Consider the following 19,524-nt stretch of genomic DNA (forward strand, 5'->3'; position numbering starts at 1 on the left):
ATCATCAGCCTCCATCTCAAACAGATCATCATCCTCCATCTCAAACAGATCATCATCCTCCATCTCAAACAGTTCATCATCCTCCATCTCAAACAGTTCATCATCCTCCATCTCAAACAGATCATCATCCTCCATCTCAAACAGTTCATCATCCTCCATCTCAAACAGATCATCATCCTCCATCTCAAACAGATCATCATCCTCCATCTCAAACAGTTCATCATCCTCCATCTCAAACAGATCATCATCCTCCATCTCAAACAGATCATCATCCTCCATCTCAAACAGTTCATCATCCTCCATCCTCCATCCTCCATCTCAAACAGATCATCAGCCTCCATCCTCCATCCTCCATCTCAAACAGTTCATCATCCTCCATCTCAAACAGATCATCATCCTCCATCTCAAACAGATCATCATCCTCCATCTCAAACAGTTCATCATCCTCCATCCTCCATCCTCCATCTCAAACAGATCATCAGCCTCCATCCTCCATCCTCCATCTCAAACAGATCATCAGCCTCCATCTCAAACAGATCATCATCCTCCATCTCAAACAGATCATCATCCTCCATCTCAAACAGTTCATCATCCTCCATCTCAGACAGATCATCATCCTCCATCCTCCATCCTCCATCTCAAACAGATCATCAGCCTCCATCCTCCATCCTCCATCTCAAACAGATCATCAGCCTCCATCTCAAACAGATCATCATCCTCCATCTCAGACAGATCATCATCCTCCATCTCAGACAGATCATCATCCTCCATCTCAAACAGATCATCATCCTCCATCTCAGACAGATCATCATCCTCCATCTCACACACATATTATCATCCTCCATCTCAAACAGATCATCAGCCTCCATCTCAAACAGACGACTGACCTCGATGTTAAACAGTTCAGCCTCTTCAATGTAGCGCCGTCGTCGAGCTGATCCGGATCCGGACCACAGGATGTTCTGTTCCAGGATCAGAGGACCTAAAAGAGGACCTGCAGACAAACAGAGGACAGATCTCAGTTAGTTACACTCAGAGGAATGAGGGGACTCCTTCTGTTCAGCTCACACAGTGGCTCATTTTCATCACTTACTAACATTAGATTTTAGTTTTATACAGAGGTGAATTCTCGCGCCCTCAGGCAACCTCCTAGGGACCTTATTTTGGACAAATATTTATGGCAGTCCATAGAGACAAAGAATTTTAGATCCTGTTTGAATCATGCTATAAATGACACGTATGATGTTCACTCACTCACTGGAGATCACTAAACTAAATGATACCATGACAAACTGCGAAAATTATATTTTAATTTGACAGTTATTATTCATTTTATGATTAATGGCACAGTTCAAACTGGATCTAAAAGTTATTTGTCTCTCGCCGTGGACTACTGTACGTATTTTCTCTGAAATAAGGTCTCATGGTGGTCGACCAGAAGGAGAGGGACTTCACCTCTGTGTTGTCTGTTATCTTGATGGATACCTGGACAACTGAACTTACTGACTCTCAGGTGACCTCACTGACAACTTTCAGAGACTTGGCGTTCAAATCAAAGGATTGATCATGTCATTTTTTTGGAGTGCAAACCTCATGGGTTGGACTATGGCAACCTAAGCCTAGCTTAAAGAGTCTCAGGTAACTCTAACAAGTCTCAGGTGACCTGAGGGACGGTCGACCTCAGTATCTGTGATGTTGTTGAGTAAATGCTGCTGTGATGAGCGGTGACTGTCAGGGACAGTGTCCTGCAGCAGTCTCTGTCCTCATGTGTCCCTGTCTCATGTATCAGAGGTTAAAACCAGCTGAGTCATGGCTGATCTGAGGACGGACAGAAACAGATGTCGGCCTCTGCAGGTGTTTGGTTGCTATAAATAAATCAGTGAGCAGCAAGCAGAACGAATCTCAGAAGCATTTAATGTTTAACTGCAAACAGACCTGAGGTCAGATGTTGGAGCGGAGCTGTGTTTTCATTGGTCCCTGAAGGAACCGTGGTGACAGCGTCCTCTACAGGCTGCAGTGTTGGTTACAGCCTCAGTGTGAAGGTGATGGAAACACAGTGAAACAGCTGTGTGTTGATCTCAGTCCCTGCTGTGAGCTCAGTGGGGGGGGGGGCAGATAGCTCTCCTCAGTAATGTTCTAAACATGGATCTAAAATAACAGACGTCGGGTCAACACCCTGAAACACGAGCACATGTTCTCACTGAGACTAAACACGCAGGTCAACGCTCTGTCGTCCACTGAACCTGAGCACAAATAACGTTTCAGTTTGGCTTTTCTGTCTCTGCACCCAGATGTGAATCATCTCTCAGTTTCCACATTATGTGACGATGTGTTAGTAAACAACAGCAGAAGCTGCGCCGGTCCAACATCTGTTGGAACGTCCAAAAAAACATCCCACAGCAGGTTCACCATGCCAACAGCAGTCACAGCATGCACACAATGTCACAACCACAGAAGAAGAAAATGTCCAAATAAAAACTTCAAACAAACTCATGGCACGTCTCTGGTCTTCAGATTTAATGTGTCACATGTTGGAGTGACAGTTTAACCTCCCGAGACCCTGCGTCCTCACATGAGGACGTCACATTCTGGGTTTCATCCTGCTTCAGTCAGACCTGTTGTCCTCCATCGTGGACACTTTCTGTCCCATCTAGTGGTAGTGAGACCACAATAAACTAATCCATGTTAAAAACAAGATGGCTCAATTATCATCTTGTTTGAGGACGTTGGAACTTGGTTTGTTGAGGAGGTCTCAAATATAAAACAGTGTGCAGGACCCAAACTAAAAATGTGCGTACGAACAAAAGCCAAAAAAATATTCAACAGTTTCTACACTCAGGCTCCACCTCACCATCTGCATCACCAGCTTCCTGTCTCCAGTAAGCACGGGTCAAAATTTCTCCCATCAAGTTTTATTTTCAAAGATTACAACTTTCTCGTGTCAAGTGACGTTCGCCTCTTTCAGGCCTTGATTTGTGCGTCCGCAGTGTTTATAAATGAGACATCAGCTGATTCACACCAGAAAAACACTGAAGACAGATATTTGACCTTATCAATCAGTATGTTTCTGACTCTGCTTGTTGTGCTGGAGCTGCTGATGTGAACACATGAATGTCTCTATCTAGAGTCAGTGTTTGGTTTGTCCGTTCTGGGCTACTGTAGAAACATGGTGGTGCAACATGGCGCTCTCTGTAGACGAGCACCTGCTTGGATAAAAACGTCTCATTCTGAGGGAACAAGAACACAGCTGGTTATATTCTGACACACTGGAGATTTAACGCGATGTGAGGACGGAGGAGTTGGTTTCTGTTTGTCAGATCTTCTGTTTATAAATCTCTGGGCAGATATTATATTTATAAAAATGTTCATTTAGAATGTTATTGTCAGACTGAGTCACAGTTCAGAGAATTAAAAACCATCTGTGACTTTTTCATGGTGTCTGAACTTCAACATGTTCCAGGATGTTTTTATTGACTGAATTCTCTTCTTGACATTTCTGTTTGGTTTGTGTCCTGATGATGATGATGATGATGATGATGAAGTCCTGATGTGAGACTGCTGAGCGCTGCAGAGGAGTTGGACACAGAACCTGATCAACTCTTTGGTTATTTAATATTTCTGTGTTTGAAACATGACGGTGCTTATATAACCACTGAGTTTTTATAAAAACATCTGCTGTGGAGGAAATGACATCAGAGCCTATGAGGTCACAGGGTACCGCCGGAGGCTCAGGACGAGTTGAACTGAGGTGAAGTAAAACTGTGTCCTCATTGGCTGACGTTGTTTTGAAGACAAACAGAATTCAGTGAGTGAGAAGACGAAGAATTCAGGAGCTGAAGTATTCGTCAGCTCCGAGTCCAAAACCTCCAAAACCTCCAAACCTCCACAGCTCTGAGGCTCTGAAGCTCCGACTGCCACGTCGCAGCCCACTGACTCTGTGTGTGTGTGTGTGTGTGTGTGTGTTGTAAAGCTCCGATGTCTCTGCCAAGTTTCCTGGAACAATTTCTCTGTTTTCAGTTTGATTCTTTCCTCCTGCAGATATTTTAAAGGAACTGCGCTGTGAAAAAACACATGAAGTGTTTGTGATGAGAGCTGCAGAGACTCAACTGAATCTATGTTTTATCTTTTCTAAAGCTGACGAGTTCCTGTCAGAATATCACAGCCTGTAATTACAGAGAAGCTCTTACTCTTTATATGTTGATGTGACTGAATCTACTGACGGGTCTGAAAATGACACCAGTCAGCTCTGATTTAACGACACGTCCAGAAAACTGTGAAAATAAAACTGTTTCCATCCACAGCTGCTGTGTGAATGTCAGCTCACTGGTTCATGGAGACAAAAAGTACAAATACTGCAGAACAGAAATACTGTTGATGTTTCTCAGAGTCAAAGAAGGATCCTTCAACTCAGTGTCAAAGAGGCTCCGTCATCAAATCAAAGGACTGTTCCAACATCAAGGATCCTTCGACCACTTCAACTGTGGTCCTTCCTTCAGAGAATTTACATGTGTGTATCCTCTGCAGACATTAAGTACCCACAATTCTTTGTGTGAGATTTGCCTGAATTGAAGGTGGAGCCTCTTCAATGACTCACACCTGGGCACACGCTAACCGGTTCCAACATGTGTTCAGGTCTCACAAGGTCTCACCAAGACCCTGTCGGACCCGACCACCCGTCCGTGTCCTGTCCTGGTAGTCCTGTCCTACCAAGGAAGCATCTTTCACTTTGAGAAGCACTGACTGTCACAAGTCAAAGTCTTGCGTTCAATTTCTTATTAAAGTCCATGTTACATCAGATTTGAGCAGAATGAGTACATGAACTGTTACTGATACTTTGATGGTGCGTTCACACCTCACCTGTTTGGTTCAGTTAAAACAAAGTCAGGTTTGCTTGTTAGTGCAGTTTGTTTGAGCTGGTGTGAAAGCTGTCAGTCGAACCCTGGTGTGGACCAAACAACCGAACCAAAACCACTTCAAAAGCTGGATCTGGGTCCGTCTCCAAACAGACTCTGGTGCGGTTTGTTTGTGGTGTGAGAGCCAACGAATCAATCAAATAAAAAAAAAAGCTCTGAGAGAGGTGCGTTCACAGTGAGCACCAACAGACATCATCAGTAGAGTGTAGATAACATGATCCTCAGAGACAGGAAGCAGAACTTGTTTCATCCCAACTGAATCTGAGATTTTAATGATGTGAATGAAGACATGAAAACAAATCTCTTGCGTCAGCTGCAGCTGAACAGCGTGAGGTGTGATGGGAACAGACTGCAGAGTTAACAGGTAATGTGAAGTGATGTGATGTCATGTGATGAAGTCATGTGTCTAACATACAGAAGCTGTTTATATCTACCTGATGTTTGAGGTCTGATCTCTACTTGATATTTGAGGTCTGATCTCTACTCGATGTTTGAGGTCAGATCAGGACATCCCATAATAAACAGTCAAAAAGCAGGATTTGATTGAAACAGTTGTTAAGTTTTATTTTCACTGTTTTCTGGAGACTTTGGTTGGAAACCAGAGAACAGGTGTGTCCTGTTGTGTCTTGGAATAAAAGTGAACTGAAATACAAGTACCTCAAAATGATTCTCCAGAACAGTACATGACCGTATTTTGTTACTTTGCAGCGCTACAGAAGAAGATGAAGAGGCGATTATTAAATGTTGGACTAGCACCTCACTGTCTACTGGAACATGACCTGACCTGTCTCACCTCACTGTCTACTGGAACATGACCTGGCCTGTCTCACCTCACTGTCTACTGGAACATGACCTGGCCTGTCTCACCTCACTGTCTACTGGAACATGACCTGGCCTGTCTCACCTCACTGTCTACTGGAACATGACCTGACCTGTCTCACCTCACTGTCTACTGGAACATGACCTGGCCTGTCTCACCTCACTGTCTACTGGAACATGACCTGGCCTGTCTCACCTCACTGTCTACTGGAACATGACCTGGCCTGTCTCACCTCACTGTCTACTGGAACATGACCTGGCCTGTCTCACCTCACTGTCTACTGGAACATGACCTGGCCTGTCTCACCTCACTGTCTACTGGAACATGACCTGACCTGTCTCACCTCACTGTGTACTGGAACATGATCTGGCCTGTCTCACCTCACTGTCTACTGGAACATGACCTGACCTGTCTCACCTCACTGTGTACTGGAACATGATCTGGCCTGTCTCACCTCACTGTCTACTGGAACATGACCTGACCTGTCTCACCCCACTGTGTACTGGAACATGACCTGGCCTGTCTCACCTCACTGTGTACTGGAACATGACCTGACCTGTCTCACCTCACTGTCTATTGGAACATGACCTGGCCTGTCTCACCTCAGTGTCTACTGGAACATGACCTGGCCTGTCTCACCTCACTGTGTACTGGAACATGACCTGGCCTGTCTCACCTCACTGTGTACTGGAACATGACCTGGCCTGTCTCACCTCACTGTCTACTGGAACATGACCTGACCTGTCTCACCTCACTGTGTACTGGAACATGACCTGGCCTGTCTCACCTCACTGTGTACTGGAACATGACCTGACCTGTCTCACCTCACTGTGTACTGGAACATGACCTGGCCTGTCTCACCTCACTGTCTACTGGAACATGACCTGACCTGTCTCACCTCACTGTGTACTGGAACATGACCTGGCCTGTCTCACCTCACTGTGTACTGGAACATGACCTGGCCTGTCTCACCTCACTGTGTACTGGAACATGACCTGGCCTGTCTCACCTCACTGTGTACTGGAACATGACCTGACCTGTCTCACCTCACTGTGTACTGGAACATGACCTGGCCTGTCTCACCTCACTGTGTACTGGAACATGACCTGGCCTGTCTCACCTCACTGTGTACTGGAACATGACCTGGCCTGTCTCACCTCACTGTGTACTGGAACATGACCTGGCCTGTCTCACCTCACTGTGTACTGGAACATGACCTGGCCTGTCTCACCTCACTGTCTACTGGAACATGACCTGGCCTGTCTCACCTCACTGTGTACTGGAACATGACCTGACCTGTCTCACCCCACTGTCTACTGGAACATGACCTGGCCTGTCTCACCTCACTGTGTACTGGAACATGACCTGACCTGTCTCACCTCACTGTCTACTGGAACATGACCTGGCCTGTCTCACCTCACTGTGTACTGGAACATGACCTGACCTGTCTCACCTCACTGTCTACTGGAACATGACCTGGCCTGTCTCACCTCAGTGTCTACTGGAACATGACCTGACCTGTCTCACCTCACTGTGTACTGGAACATGACCTGACCTGTCTCACCTCACTGTCTACTGGAACATGACCTGGCCTGTCTCACCTCACTGTCTACTGGAACATGACCTGACCTGTCTCACCTCACTGTCTACTGGAACATGACCTGGCCTGTCTCACCTCACTGTCTACTGGAACATGACCTGGCCTGTCTCACCTCACTGTCTACTGGAACATGACCTGGCCTGTCTCACCTCAGTGTCTACTGGAACATGACCTGACCTGTCTCACCTCACTGTCTACTGGAACATGACCTGGCCTGTCTCACCTCACTGTGTACTGGAACATGACCTGGCCTGTCTCACCTCACTGTGTACTGGAACATGACCTGGCCTGTCTCACCTCACTGTGTACTGGAACATGACCTGGCCTGTCTCACCTCAGTGTCTACTAGTAAAAATGTAATAATAAAGCTTTTTGAAGTTTGTGTTTGATCCTTAACATGACGAATAGATGACATCATTTAATTTGAACTGACCTCTGATGAAGTCGTCGGCTGTTTGATTGGCAGACGGTTGTTTCTTTATGATGGCTGATGAGCGATAAACAATGTGCTGTCTTCCTCCCTCCTCCCCCTCCTCTTCCTCTCTTCCTGTCTGCCATCGATCCAACGGCTCAATGAAAAACTCCTCATGACCCGTCCGGATTAAGCCCGCCTGCACACGGAGAGACAGATGTTAATCCACTGGTTAATCCACCGGTTAATCTAGGGTTAATTTACCATTTAATCTATTTAATCTGATGTCACTCAGCATTACTTAACTGTTAGTCAGCGTTATTTAAATGTTAGTCAGTGTTATTTGAATATTAGCATCATTTGACTATTAAGGCCCTGATGCACCAAGCCGACGGTTGGCCGTCGACCAAAGTCAGGCCGTCGGTGAGCGTCTGTCGCCCTAGTTTTTGCAGTGTGTCCCGCACCGTCGGCACTTAAGCGTCGGCGGCTTTTCAGTCGATTGAGCATGTTGAATCAGCAGCTGCACAGATAGGAAACCCCTCGGCTGACAGGATGTACCACTCTCTCACTCTGCTCTCTCTCACGCAGGCGCAGAACGTACGTGCTACTTGGCCGTTGGATGTAGTCCGTGTAGTGTGTTCAAATGCAACTGACACAGGGCGACGTGAGGCGACGTAGACGACGCAACAGTTGGCTTTCGTCGCCACTAGTTCTTTATTTAGGCATTATTGAAATGTGAGTCAGCGTTATTTGAATGTTAGCATTATTTGAATGTGAGTCAGCAGTATTTAACTGTTAGTCAGCATTATTTAACTGTTAGTCACTATTTTCTAACTGTTAGTCAGCATTTTTTTAAATATTAGCATCATTTAACTGTTAGTCACTATTTTTTAACTGTTAGTCAGCATTTTTTTAAATATTAGCATCATTGAACTGTTAGTCACTATTTTTTAACTGTTAGTCAGCATTTTTTTAAATATAGTCAGCATTATTTAAATGAGTCAGCACTTTTTAAATGTTAGTCACCGTTATTTAAATGTGAGTAATCATTATTTAAATGTGAGTCAGCAGTATTTAAATGTTAGCTTTATTTAAATGTGAGTCAGCATTATTTAAATGTGAGTCAACGTTATTTAAATGTGAGTCAGCAGTATTTAAATGTTAGCTTTACTTAAATGTTAGTCAGCATTATTTAACTGTTAGTCAGCATTACTTAAATGTTAGTCAGCAATATTTAACTGTTAGTCAGCATTTTCTAACTGTTAGTCAGCATTTTTTTAAATATTAGTCAGCATTATTTAAATGAGTCAGCACTTTTTAAATGTTAGTCAGCGTTATTTAAATGTGAGTCAGCATTATTTAAGTGTGAGTCAACATTATTTAAATGTGAGTCAGCAGTATTTAAATGTGAGTCAGCATTATCTGAATGCTAGTCAGCACTTTTTAAATGTTAGTCAGCGTTATTTAAATGTGAGTCAGCATTATTTAAATGTGAGTCAGCATTATCTGAATGCTAGTCAACACTTTTTAAATGTTGCTGTATGACACAGGGACGAACAGATGTATTTATCGTGATGTGTTCAGGTTTCCCTGTTGTTTTTGTTTCTGATCAGTCTGATGAATCGTTGTTGCTTTAAGCAGGGAAATGTTCCTGTTTTTTCTTTGTGTCTTTAAACGGCTGTCATCTTTCCTTCACATCTGGCTTCAATCAGCTGGCTCTGCTCACACTGTAAGAAGTGAAGGTAAGCTGGGACACAGTGTCACAGAGCTGACGGACGTAAAGTGTGTGATGTTTTACAGTGTTTGGTTTGTGTCTCTGCAGGTCTGAATCTGTCTCACATGAAGAGACGTGTTTCTGTTTCTGCTGTTGGACAAACTTTCACCAGCTGCTGCTCAACAGCTTTATTCTTATTAAACTACTTTTATTATCTTTATTAAGTTTCTTTCATTTAGACCATGATTTATACTTTTGTTTATGACTCTTCTTCTTAATGTTAATAACATGTTAATAACCTGTTAATGATGTGTTAATGATGTGTTGATGAGTGAGCCTCTGAGCTCAGTGAATCAGTTCATGTGTTAATCTCAGGTCAGATCATACGGAGGCTCAGAAGGCTCAAACAACACCAACAGCTGCACAAACATCTGCCTCCATCAGCAGGAGGATGACAATGATGATGATGATGATGACGATGAAGGTTTATGGAGACTTTGCAGCCTCATCTCGTCAAACTGTCTCACTGACCTCCGGTCTTGTTTATTTACTACTTTTATTGTTTCTGTGTTGTGGAGGGAGTGAACGAGTGAATGAGTGAACCAGTGACGGAGTGAACCAGTGAATGAGTGAACCAGTGACGGAGTGAACCAGTGACAGAGTGAACCAGTGAATGAGTGAACCAGTGACGGAGTGAACCAGTGACAGAGTGAACCAGTGAATGAGTGAACCAGTGACGGAGTGAACCAGTGACAGAGTGAACCAGTGACGGAGTGAACCAGTGAATGAGTGAACCAGTGACAGAGTGAAGTGTTCGGGTCTCGACCAGGTGACACCTACCAGTCCGTCACAGTTGCTGATGGCGACTGATGTGTCCTCCATGTTGGACACCTCTCCTGTGTACAAACAGTCCGTGTCTCCTATTGGCTGAGAGTGTTTACTTCCTGACTCCTCCCACCACTCCATGGTGGCGGTGGGGGCGACGAGATGAGCGTTAGGACGCAGACGAAGGTGGAGCTCCTGACCGAACAACGTCACGTTGTAGAAAAGCTCCGCCTCCTCAGTCCTGTCACCCCGCCCCCTCCAGCTACGTCCTGTTTGATTGGACAGGGACTCGTGCATGGGCGGAGACTGTTGTGATGTGGGCGTGTCTGTTCGAGTCTGTCCGCCATTGGTTGCATCAGTGGACGTGTCCTCTGTGGAGCCAGCTTGTCTTTTACTGCGGTGGTGCAGGTGGTGGATGGAGACTGATGCCGACAGGAAACGGCCCTCTGAATTTGTCCTGATTGGATGCACGACACTGAACTCTGACAGGACCTGATGGAGGGAACCTGAGAGACAGACGTGACATCACTGCAATGTTTACTCACCTGTGGTGATGTCACTGTGATGTCATTGTGTTGACGGGTGTTAACTTAAACTGTTACCAACACTGTCAGCGATGGTGAACACCAACACTGCGGGTGTACTTCAAACATGTAGTGACAGCAGTAACTCAGAGGTGGAGGAAGTAATCAGATTATTTACTGCAGTTACAGTACGGATACCTCAGGGTAAAAATACTCAGCAACAGTCCTGTGATGTCATCTGATCAGAGTCTGAGTCTGAAACATCTGGACCTGAGAGCCAATCAGATCACAGCACAGTGACATCACCGTCTGTATGTGTACATTATCAGCAGCATATCTGAGGAAGGAAGGAGGCTGCTGTCTGTCCGTCTGAGGTCACAGAGGTCACACACACAGTAACACACAGACACACACACTAGTACACACAGTAACACACACACACACACACACACACACATACACAGTCACACACACAGTCACACACACACACAGGGGATATGATGAAATCCGATCTCGATCCTTCACATTCCTCAAACACCAGAGACGCATAAACACAAAGATTTATGGGAAAAACGTGGAGAGGAAAATTCTGTGAGTCAGAAACAGAACAGTTTCCATCTGCTGCTGGAACCATGACCGCACATCACTGGGAACACTGGGAACACTGGGAACACCTGATACCGTTTGACCTTCACTGCAGAGGTCAGAGGTCACAGCCTGGAGGACTAAACCACAGTACTGACAGGAGTACTGACAGGAGTACTGGCAGTAGTACCAACAGGAGTACGGACAGGAGTCCCAGGGGCAGCAGCAGTACTGGCACTACTTATCATAGCAGTTGTGTATAGAAAAACTTCAGTAACAGTAGTTCTAACAGTAGAAGTGCTAAGAAGCTGTAATAACACCATTACTGACAGTGATAGTATCAGCAGTACCAATAGCACCAGTAGCACCAGTAGTACCAGTAGTACCTATAGTGATAGTAACAGTAATAATACCAGCACTGGCTCATAGTATCAGTTGCAGCAGTAACAACAGTAGTATCAGTACTACTAGCTGCAGCAGTGTGTCTCACCTGAGTGACCAGTGATGTCATACTAACAGTAACAGTAGCTAGAGTAGTAATACATGGAGTAACAGTAACAGTAACAGTAGAAGCTGAGGTGTATCTGCAGTAGTGTGTCTCACCTGAGTCTTCGGTGATGTAAACTGAGTGTAAACAGTCCATCAGCAGCAGAAAGACAATAATCAATCCATAATGAAACTGGTCCATCCTGAGAGAGACAGAGACAGAGACAGAGAAAGACACAGAGAAAGACACGGGCTGAGTGACAGACACAGACTAAGTGTTAGCTGCTGCTGTGTGCAGACTGAACTCTCTAACAGACACTCCTCCACTCTGTCTCATTATCTCCTCCCTCTGTCTGTCTGTCTGTCTGTCTCTCCTCCCCCTCACTGCTCTGTCTCTCTGCTGCTGCTGTTAGTACTAACAGATGTAGCACTGACAGTATGTGTAGTACTGAGTATGTGTAGTACTGACAGTAGATGTAGCACTGACAGTAGGTGTAGCACTGACAGTATGTGTAGTACTGAGTATGTGTAGTACTGACAGTAGGTGTAGCACTGACAGTAGGTGTAGCACTGACAGTATGTGTAGTACTGAGTATGTGTAGTACTGACAGTAGATGTAGCACTGACAGTAGGTGTAGCACTGACAGTATGTGTAGTACTGAGTATGTGTAGTACTGACAATAGGTGTAGCACTGACAGTAGGTGTAGCACTGACAGTATGTGTAGTACTGAGTATGTGTAGCACTGACAGTAGATGTAGCACTGACAGTAGGTGTAGCACTGACAGTATGTGTAGTACTGAGTATGTGTAGTACTGACAGTAGGTGTAGCACTGATGGTAGGTGTAGTACTGACAGTAGATGTAGCACTGACGGTAGGTGTAGTACTGACAGTAGGTGTAGCACTGACATTTGGTGTAGTACTGACAGCATGTGTAGTACTGACAGTAGGTGTAGCACTGACAGTAGGTGTAGTACTGACAGTAGGTGTAGCACTAACAGTAGGTGTAGTACTGAGTATGTGTAGCACTGACAGTAGGTGTAGCACTGACAGTAGGTGTAGTACTGACAGTAGGTGTAGCACTGACATTTGGTGTAGTACTGACAGCATGTGTAGTATTGAGTATGTGTAGTACTGACAGTAGGTGTAGTACTGAGTATGTGTAGCACTGACAGTAGGTGTAGCACTGACAGTATGTGTAGCACTGACAGTAGGTGTAGTACTGACAGCATGTGTAGTACTGAGTATGTGTAGTACTGACAGTAGATGTAGTACTGAGTATGTGTAGCACTGACAGTAGGTGTAGTACTGACAGCATGTGTAGTACTGAGTATGTGTAGTACTGACAGTAGGTGTAGTACTGAGTATGTGTAGCACTGACAGTAGGTGTAGCACTGACAGCATGTGTAGTACTGAGTATGTGTAGTACTGACAGTAGATGTAGCACTGACAGTAGGTGTAGCACTGACAGTAGGTGTAGCACTGACAGTAGGTGTAGTACTGACAGTAGGTGTAGCACTAACAGTAGGTGTAGTACTGAGTATGCGTAGCACTGACAGTAGGTGTAGTACTGACAGTAGGTGTAGCACTGACAGTGGGTGTAGTACTGACAGCATGTGTAGTACTGACAGTAGGTGTAGCACTGACAGTAGGTGTAGCATTGACAGTAGGTGTAGTACTGAATATGTGTAGTACTGACAGTAGGTGTAGCACTGACAGTAGGTGTAGCATTGACAGTAGGTGTAGTACTGACAGTAGGTGTAGCACTGACAGTAGGTGTAGCATTGACAGTATGTGTAGTACTGAGTATGTGTAGTACTGACAGTAGGTGTAGCACTGACAGTAGGTGTAGTACTGAGTATGTGTAGTACTGACAGTAGATGTAGCACTGACAGTAGGTGTAGCACTGACAGTAGGTGTAGTACTGACAGTAGGTGTAGCACTGACGGTAGGTGTAGTACTGACAGTAGATGTAGCACTGACAGTAGGTGTAGCACTGACAGTAGGTGTAGTACTGACAGTAGGTGTAGCACTGACAGTAGGTGTAGCACTGACAGTATGTGTAGTACTGAGTATGTGTAGTACTGACAGTAGGTGTAGCACTGACAGTAGGTGTAGTACTGACAGTAGATGTAGCACTGACAGTAGGTGTAGCACTGACAGTATGTGTAGTACTGAGTATGTGTAGTACTGACAGTAGGTGTAGCACTGACAGTAGGTGTAGCACTGACAGTATGTGTAGTACTGAGTATGTGTAGTACTGACAGTAGATGTAGCACTGACAGTAGGTGTAGCACTGACAGTATGTGTAGTACTGACAGTAGATGTAGCACTGACAGTAGGTGTAGCACTGACAGTATGTGTAGTACTGAGTATGTGTAGTACTGACAGTAGGTGTAGCACTGACGGTAGGTGTAGTACTGACAGTAGATGTAGCACTGACGGTAGGTGTAGTACTGACAGTAGGTGTAGCACTGACAGTAGGTGTAGTACTGAGTATGTGTAGCACTGACAGTAGGTGTAGCACTGACAGTAGGTGTAGTACTGACAGTAGGTGTAGCACTAACAGTAGGTGTAGTACTGAGTATGTGTAGCACTGACAGTAGGTGTAGCACTGACAGTAGGTGTAGTACTGACAGTAGGTGTAGCACTGACATTTGGTGTAGTACTGACAGCATGTGTAGTATTGAGTATGTGTAGTACTGACAGTAGGTGTAGTACTGACAGTATGTGTAGTACTGAGTATGTGTAGTACTGACAGTAGATGTAGTACTGAGTATGTGTAGCACTGACAGTAGGTGTAGCACTGACAGCATGTGTAGTACTGAATATGTGTAGTACTGACAGTAGATGTAGTACTGAGTATGTGTAGCACTGACAGTAGGTGTAGTACTGACAGCATGTGTAGTACTGAGTATGTGTAGTACTGACAGTAGGTGTAGTACTGAGTATGTGTAGCACTGACAGTAGGTGTAGCACTGACAGCATGTGTAGTACTGAGTATGTGTAGTACTGACAGTAGATGTAGCAATGACAGTAGGTGTAGCACTGACAGTAGGTGTAGTACTGAGTATGTGTAGTACTGACAGTAGATGTAGCACTGACAGTAGGTGTAGTACTGACAGTAGGTGTAGCACTAACAGTAGGTGTAGTACTGAGTATGCGTAGCACTGACAGTAGGTGTAGTACTGACAGTAGGTGTAGCACTGACATTTGGTGTAGTACTGACAGCATGTGTAGTACTGACAGTAGGTGTAGCACTGACAGTAGGTGTAGCACTGACAGTAGGTGTAGCATTGACAGTAGGTGTTGTACTGTCTGTAGGTGTAGTACTGACAGTAGGTGTAGCACTGACAGTAGGTGTAGCATTGACAGTAGGTGTAGTACTGAATATGTGTAGTACTGACAGTAGGTGTAGCACTGACAGTAGGTGTAGCATTGACAGTAGGTGTAGTACTGACAGTAGGTGTAGCACTGACAGTAGGTGTAGCATTGACAGTATGTGTAGTACTGAGTATGTGTAGTACTGACAGTAGGTGTAGCATTGACAGTATGTGTAGTACTGAGTAGGTGTAGTACTGACAGTAGGTGTAGCACTGACAGTAGGTGTAGTACTGAGTATGTGTAGTACTGACAGTAGATGTAGCACTGACAGTAGGTGTAGCACTGACAGTAGGTGTAGTACTGACAGTAGGTGTAGCACTGACGGTAGGTGTAGTACTGACAGTAGATGTAGCACTGACAGTAGGTGTAGTACTGACAGTAGGTGTAGCACTGACAGTAGATGTAGTACAGAGTATGTGTAGCACTGACAGCATGTGTAGTACTGAGTATGTGTAGTACTGACAGTAGATGTAGTACTGAGTATGTGTAGCACTGACAGCATGTGTAGTACTGAGTATGTGTAGTACTGACAGTAGATGTAGTACTGAGTAGGTGTAGTACTGACAGTAGGTGTAGCACTGACAGTAGGTGTAGTACTGAGTATGTGTAGTACTGACAGTAGATGTAGCACTGACAGTAGGTGTAGCACTGACAGTAGATGTAGTACTGAGTATGTGTAGCACTGACAGCATGTGTAGTACTGAGTATGTGTAGTACTGACAGTAGATGTAGTACTGAGTATGTGTAGCACTGACAGCATGTGTAGTACTGAGTATGTGTAGTACTGACAGTAGATGTAGTACTGACAGTAGGTGTAGCACTGACAGTAGGTGTAGTACTGAGTATGTGTAGTACTGACAGTAGATGTAGTACTGAGTATGTGTAGTACTGACAGTAGGTGTAGTACTGAGTATGTGTAGCACTGACAGCATGTGTAGTACTGAGTATGTGTAGTACTGACAGTAGATGTAGTACTGAGTATGTGTAGTACTGACAGTAGGTGTAGTACTGAGTATGTGTAGCACTGACAGCATGTGTAGTACTGAGTATGTGTAGTACTGACAGTAGGTGTAGCACTGACAGTAGGTGTAGTACTGAGTATGTGTAGTACTGACAGTAGATGTAGCACTGACAGTAGGTGTAGTACTGAGTATGTGTAGCACTGACAGTAGGTGTAGTACTGAGTATGTGTAGTACTGACAGTAGATGTAGCACTGACAGTAGGTGTAGTACTGACAGTAGGTGTAGCACTAACAGTAGGTGTAGTACTGAGTATGCGTAGCACTGACAGTAGGTGTAGTACTGACAGTAGGTGTAGCACTGACATTTGGTGTAGTACTGACAGCATGTGTAGTACTGGCAGTAGGTGTAGCACTGACAGTAGGTGTAGCACTGACAGTAGGTGTAGCATTCACAGTAGGTGTTGTACTGTCTGTAGGTGTAGTACTGACAGTAGGTGTAGCACTGACAGTAGGTGTAGCATTGACAGTAGGTGTAGTACTGACAGTAGGTGTAGCACTGACAGTAGGTGTAGCATTGACAGTAGGTGTAGTACTGAATATGTGTAGTACTGACAGTAGATGTAGCACTGACAGTAGGTGTAGCACTGACAGTATGTGTAGTACTGAGTATGTGTAGTACTGACAGTAGATGTAGCACTGACAGTAGGTGTAGTACTGACAGTAGGTGTAGCACTAACAGTAGGTGTAGTACTGAGTATGCGTAGCATTGACAGTAGGTGTAGCATTGACAGTATGTGTAGTACTGACAGTAGGTGTAGCACTGACAGTAGGTGTAGCACTGACAGTTGGCGTAGCACTGACAGTAGATGTAGCACTGACAGTAGGTGTAGCACTAACAGTAGGTGTAGCACTGACAGTAGGTGTAGTACTGACAGTAGATGTAGCACTGACAGTTGGTGTAGCACTGACAGTAGATGTAGCACTGACAGTAGGTGTAGCACTGACAGTTGGTGTAGCACTGACAGTAGGTGTAATGCTAACAGTTGGTGGAGTACTGAAAGTAGGTGTAGCACTGTCTGTAGGTGTAGCACTGACAGTAGATGTAGCACTAACAGTAGGTGTAGCACTGACAGTAGGTGTAGCACTGATAGTAGATGTAGCACTGACAGTTGGTGTAGTACTGACAGTAGGTGTAGTACTGACAGTAGGTGTAGCACTGACATTTTTGTAGTACTGACAGCATGTGTAGTATTGAGTATGTGTAGTACTGACAGTAGGTGTAGTACTGACAGTATGTGTAGCACTGACAGTAGATGTAGTACTGACAGCATGTGTAGTACTGAGTATGTGTAGTACTGACAGTAGATGTAGTACTGAGTATGTGTAGCACTGACAGTAGGTGTAGCACTGACAGCATGTGTAGTACTGAGTATGTGTAGTACTGACAGTAGATGTAGTACTGAGTATGTGTAGCACTGACAGTAGGTGTAGTACTGAGTATGTGTAGTACTGACAGTAGGTGTAGTACTGACAGTAGGTGTAGTACTGAGTATGTGTAGTACTGACAGTAGGTGTAGTACTGACAGCATGTGTAGTACTGAGTATGTGTAGTACTGACAGTAGGTGTAGTACTGAGTATGTGTAGCACTGACAGTAGGTGTAGCAATGACAGCATGTGTAGTACTGAGTATGTGTAGTACTGACAGTAGATGTAGTACTGACAGTAGGTGTAGTACTGAGTATGTGTAGCCCTGACAGTAGGTGTAGCACTGACAGTATGTGTAGTACTGAGTATGTGTAGTACTGACAGTAGATGTAGCACTGACAGTAGGTGTAGTACTGAGTATGTGTAGCCCTGACAGTAGGTGTAGCACTGACAGCATGTGTAGTACTGAGTATGTGTAGTACTGACAGTAGATGTAGCACTGACAGCATGTGTAGTACTGAGTATGTGTAGCCCTGACAGTAGGTGTAGCACTGACAGTATGTGTAGTACTGAGTATGTGTAGTACTGACAGTAGATGTAGCACTGACAGTAGGTGTAGTACTGAGTATGTGTAGCCCTGACAGTAGGTGTAGCACTGACAGTAGGTGTAGTACTGAGTATGTGTAGCCCTGACAGTAGGTGTAGCACTGACAGCATGTGTAGTACTGAGTATGTGTAGTACTGACAGTAGATGTAGCACTGACAGTAGGTGTAGTACTGACAGTAGGTGTAGCACTAACAGTAGGTGTAGTACTGAGTATGCGTAGCACTGACAGTAGGTGTAGTACTGACAGTAGGTGTAGCACTGACAGTAGGTGTAGCATTGACAGTAGGTGTTGTACTGTCTGTAGGTGTAGTACTGACAGTAGGTGTAGCACTGACAGTAGGTGTAGCACTGACAGTAGGTGTAGCATTGACAGTAGGTGTTGTACTGTCTGTAGGTGTAGTACTGACAGTAGGTGTAGCACTGACAGTAGGTGTAGCACTGACAGTAGGTGTAGCATTGACAGTAGGTGTAGCACTGACAGTAGGTGTAGCATTGACAGTAGGTGTAGTACTGAATATGTGTAGTACTGACAGTAGGTGTAGCACTGACAGTAGGTGTAGCATTGACAGTAGGTGTAGTACTGACAGTAGGTGTAGCACTGACAGTAGGTGTAGCATTGACAGTAGGTGTAGTACTGAATATGTGTAGTACTGACAGTAGATGTAGCACTGACAGTAGGTGTAGCACTGACAGTATGTGTAGTACTGAGTAGGTGTAGTACTGACAGTAGATGTAGCACTGACAGTAGGTGTAGCACTGACAGTAGGTGTAGCACTGACAGTAGGTGTAGCATTGACAGTAGGTGTAGCACTGACAGTAGGTGTAGCATTGACAGTAGGTGTAGTACTGAATATGTGTAGTACTGACAGTAGGTGTAGCACTGACAGTAGGTGTAGCATTGACAGTAGGTGTAGTACTGACAGTAGGTGTAGCACTGACAGTAGGTGTAGCATTGACAGTAGGTGTAGTACTGAATATGTGTAGTACTGACAGTAGATGTAGCACTGACAGTAGGTGTAGCACTGACAGTATGTGTAGTACTGAGTAGGTGTAGTACTGACAGTAGATGTAGCACTGACAGTAGGTGTAGTACTGACAGTAGGTGTAGCACTAACAGTAGGTGTAGTACTGAGTATGTGTAGCACTGACAGTAGGTGTAGCACTGACAGTAGGTGTAGTACTGACAGTAGGTGTAGCACTGACATTTGGTGTAGTACTGACATCATGTGTAGCACTGAGTATGTGTAGTACTGACAGTAGGTGTAG

General features: G+C 44.8%; 1 protein-coding gene across 1 annotated transcript in view; it reads right to left on the reverse strand.

The window, feature by feature from the left end:
* LOC117269398 (A disintegrin and metalloproteinase with thrombospondin motifs 2) overlaps positions 1-12,162 on the reverse strand; it is a 47,411-nt gene extending 35,249 nt beyond the window's left edge. The window contains exons 1-4 of the mRNA XM_078172704.1: positions 11,997-12,162; positions 10,300-10,790; positions 7,767-7,944; positions 888-994 (exon numbers count right to left, since the gene is read on the reverse strand). Of these exons, the coding sequence (XP_078028830.1) occupies positions 888-994; positions 7,767-7,944; positions 10,300-10,790; positions 11,997-12,081 (861 nt within the window). The 5' untranslated portion in view covers positions 12,082-12,162. The remainder of the gene's footprint in view (positions 1-887; positions 995-7,766; positions 7,945-10,299; positions 10,791-11,996) is intronic.
* Positions 12,163-19,524: the final 7,362 nt, after the last annotated feature.

The sequence above is a fragment of the Epinephelus lanceolatus genome, chromosome 11 (assembly GCF_041903045.1).
Source record: "Epinephelus lanceolatus isolate andai-2023 chromosome 11, ASM4190304v1, whole genome shotgun sequence".
Taxonomy (NCBI): domain Eukaryota; kingdom Metazoa; phylum Chordata; class Actinopteri; order Perciformes; family Serranidae; genus Epinephelus; species Epinephelus lanceolatus.